Raw genomic sequence first — 4,128 nt, forward strand, 5'->3', positions numbered from 1 at the left:
AAAATTTTTAAATTTATGTGGCTTTCCTTAAAAACCAGTAAGAAGAGTAAGATTCCATCTGTGGAACTTTTTGGATTGCGTATACTATGAATGAAAAAGGTGTAATGGCAATTTAAAGAAATAGGATTTGCTCTCAGATGAGCAGGATTAGATTGTAGCTTGATTAATTCTCATCTGTTTAGTATTATATGGATTGGATTGTAGCTTGATGAAACATAGAAAACAGATTTCTAGTCACATAGCAAATCAATGCCATGACAGGAGTTGGTCACAGAGGTTTGTGTTGTCTCTTGCTGTCTGGACCCTCCCAAACACTGTCCAGGAATGAGATGCCCTTGTACATACCCCATCCACCACTTCATTCTAAGCAGATGTCAGTCACCACTATGAAAGCAGAATCTGATAGCACTAAACACTTGAGTCAAATAATGGACTCCTCTAATCCATAAGGCAACCTTATGATAATTTGACTTGCAATGTAGCTTATGTACATGGAGAGGCTATATAACCTGGATGACTTGAATATATGCTTGCATATCTAGTTATAAGTCTTACTAGAAATCAGTACATTAGTTTTTCGTCTTTACATATCAGTCTCAAGAGCTTTGTTAATCCAAACCTGCTTCCGATGAGTAAATCCATTCTCCCTGTACTTACTAAGTAGGTAGTTGAGCGTGCAAAGCTAAGACCCCCAAACCCTGGACCTTGGTAGAGTCACCAAGATAATGTGTCCCTCCCTTCAGTCTCATTGTTTTCTTGGAATATATCCCAATGCCTTTTCCAGATCATCATATTACTAGCTGCCTTAATTTACTTCTATTTTCTTTATTTCTATTATCTCTAAATGTGTGGTGGCAGAGATATTCTTCCATATCAACGTTGCCAGTTTGCTGAAGAGGGGTGGAGCAACCCAACTTCTCTCTCTCAATCGCTGGGCCAGCCTGACATGACCAAGAATCACTGTGTAGTGAGCAAGGAAAGCTAATCACTGCACTGCAGGATCTCACTTTGTGGAACTGTTGCTTTGCTATATGCCTTCTTATAGCAGATGGAGCTGAAAGGAACCTTAAAGATGAACTAGCCCACCTTTCTTGTTTTGCAGATGAGGAAACAGATTACTTGCCTTGGGCAGTATATCTTTATGTTCTTCTAACAGTCTTTTGTCTAAGGTTGGCTGTATTGGCCTGAGCTTATGACCTGTCAGTAATCTTCTTCCTAACCCTAGTCTTATCAAATCATTACAAAAGTTTAACTGCCAAAGGCACTTTTCTTTCCTATAGTTCTGGCAACTTCTCCTTTTGTTGTATACCATTGATATCCAGGTTCACATTAGAAATATAAGTTCATCATCTATTTCAGACCGTGTTTCTAACTGGATTCTCTGTAGCCTGGTTCACGTTGTAGTCTGCCATTTTCTGGCAACAAATTGGATCTATTTTAATAATGATCAGAGATGCTGGATTTGTCATTTGGGATCTTTTTAACTCAATATCTCAAATTGTGGACATAGGATTTAATGAAATAAAAATAAACCTCAACAGTACTTCTTTAAATAATACTCACTATATAACCACAATAAAACTGTATTCCAGTAATTCCATTAAAATTTGTATGCTAACAATAGAACTTTGTTTTAAACTTTTTATTCATGTTTATTTTAACCACAATACTAATTGTTATTCCTAAAATACGTTTTTCTTTCTCCTCCTCCTTCATGGAGTATTACATGTTTTAATGTCATGGCAAACTCTTTTATTAGCTTAGGATAATAGGAGCTTTATATACATATATATATAGAAAAAAATAGCAAGTTACAAGTAAATGTACATTTTTCTTGTAATGTATCTTTACATATTTCAAAGAGGCAAGTGGCAGCAAATGTGAAATAAGCATAAGCAAAGTGCTTTCATTTAAGTGCTTAGAGGATTAGTGAAGGAGCACTTCCTAGAAGTGTGTTTTGAAGATTTTAAGAGAAGGTACAAATATTCACTCGTGACGAGGATGGAGTCAGAAAGGAGGGAAGTAAAACACACATTATGCACTGGGAGCTGCATTAGAAGGGGGAATGGATGCTAACAAAAAGAAAAACATCTGTTGCAGGATGGTTAAGTAGGCTTTCAGCCAGGGTGGAGAAGGGATGTTGACTCATAGTCATTGGTGAAGTTATTGAGATGTCATTTCAGCCTTGCTACCCACGTTTTGCTGGATAACGTGCTAGATCCTAAGGGAAAAGTTAAAGAGAAGGGAGAGACAGCGCTTGACCTGTGGGTACTTACGATCTTGCTGATGATACAAGGCAACAGAAAGTTAAAGGAGGATCCTTGAAAGCCAGTAAAAGGAACTTGGATTTTATATGGTATGTGATGACAGGAGCCATTGGAGGTTCTCATGTATCATCTTGCCTCTATCATCTGCTCAGAAGGGAGAGGTCTGAGCTGGGGAAGATCAAACTGAGCAGGTGCCTAGGTTTTAATCTTTATAGCTATACGTAATCAACAGAAGTGCTTTTTCCCACACAAAACTATTTTGAATCACTTTAGAAAAAAATGAACTACCTAAAATCTTCCGTCCATGATTAACAACTAGTAGAAAATCACTGGTTTGCTCTTGCAAACAGCATTTAATGTCAGTAGCTTCAGGCTGTTTTTCAGTTTTACAGTAAATTTTTTTACTGAAATCAATTTAGGTAGCTATTTTGTCCATGGGCTTTTGTTGTGAAAAGGTGATGTGAGTAGAATAGAATAATGAGATTCCTTTTCTGCACCAAAATATTAGCAAGCTGCTAATGGTTCCATTTTGATACTGCCACTTTCAAAGGAGAGAGATCAAGTTGCTTATGGAAACATTTTGGATTATGTTTAAAAGAGTGTGACTTTATAACAGTTCATATGGTAAATAATTCAAGGTTTGCTTTTAGTGCGTCAGTTTATCTCCTTCTTGGCTCAGCCCTAAGAGAGAAAGTTTCCAGATTTTTGTTGTCTATCTAATAAGTCCGCTGGGAATTGGTTTCATGCTGTGGGAAGGTAGATTTTATTTCTTCCCTTTCTTCTTCTTCGTCTTTTCATCTGCCTGTTTGCTACTTGCAAACCGTTCTGTGATTTCCACTGTCTCCACTGACCTTCTAGTGGGAAGCCTTTCAAGGTCCTCGGTTTCCTGGAATGACATTTGAGGCATATTTAAGTGCCTTATGATATTCCTGGGTTTATTTGGGTCTTGGCCCATTTGCATTGGTGGTAAGTCCCTGAGAGGCAATAGCACAAAAACAACAGGAGCCCTGAGATCTGGAGGTCTTCCACTCGTCATTTGAAAAGACTGTCCGGGAAAGGCATTGTTTAAGGGGTAGCTCTCTAAAGCCACCTGAGCTTTTGTGTTTGGATTCCTTTTTGTCTGGAGAAGAACATCAGTGAAGAAAGGTTTTACACCTGTTATGGCATTGATTTCATATGCATTGTGCCTGTCAGTCAGTGCTCTCCCTGTTAAAATGGGCTGAAAAACATGTGATCCTGAGACACCACTAACAAAGCTGTGGAGGACAGAATGCCAAATCCCGCCGCTTATTGGACTCAAAACAACCCGCGGCCATAAGCTGGCCAGGCTCCGGAGAGCTTCGCGGTTCCATGCGGAGGCAGGAAAGTCCGTCTCGGTGTGATAGAGCTGAGAAAAATAAATACTAAGAGTGATGCCTGGATATGTAATCAGGAAATTGTACACTTTGCTGATGCAGCAGTGGTTAGCTTCATTACAAGGGGAGTTGTTGCAATACAGAATGATATGCCTGATGCTGTCATTATTGTATATGGCTGAGTCAAGGTAACCATTCATTTCAAAGAGCATTGATTCTGGATGGATATGATTCCCAGTGCAACTGCTAGCATGGCCCTTTTGCACCAGGCTACCAGAAGAAGTTTTTAATTCATAAAATGTGAGGTGTTTTGTTTGAGGATATGTTGTCCCATAAGGGAATCCAAAAATCTGACAAAATTCTGTGAGGGAAACTCTTGCTTCTTCACCCGTTCGAATATGGTAAGGACAATTAGAGCAATCTAGAGAGAAGCTTAGCCAGTAATAAGGCTTTACTATTGTTCCATGATTTGCTAGGTATTCCTCATATGTGGGCTCCATTGCTAG

At 38.8% G+C, this 4,128-nt stretch overlaps 2 protein-coding genes across 4 annotated transcripts in view; one reads left to right on the forward strand and one right to left on the reverse strand.

Annotated features, from left to right (window-relative positions):
- The window catches only part of RGL1 (ral guanine nucleotide dissociation stimulator-like 1), a 299,547-nt gene that overhangs the window by 9,972 nt on the left and 285,447 nt on the right, over positions 1 to 4,128 (forward strand). The window lies entirely within an intron of this gene.
- APOBEC4 (apolipoprotein B mRNA editing enzyme, catalytic polypeptide-like 4 (putative)) lies at positions 2,837 to 4,122 on the reverse strand. The gene has a single exon (XM_011995348.1). It carries the CDS (start codon positions 4,120 to 4,122, stop codon positions 3,031 to 3,033), a length of 1,092 nt encoding a protein of 363 aa, XP_011850738.1. The 3' UTR covers positions 2,837 to 3,030.

The sequence above is a fragment of the Mandrillus leucophaeus genome, unplaced genomic scaffold, assembly GCF_000951045.1.
Source record: "Mandrillus leucophaeus isolate KB7577 unplaced genomic scaffold, Mleu.le_1.0 Scaffold484, whole genome shotgun sequence".
Classification (NCBI taxonomy): Eukaryota; Metazoa; Chordata; class Mammalia; order Primates; family Cercopithecidae; genus Mandrillus; species Mandrillus leucophaeus.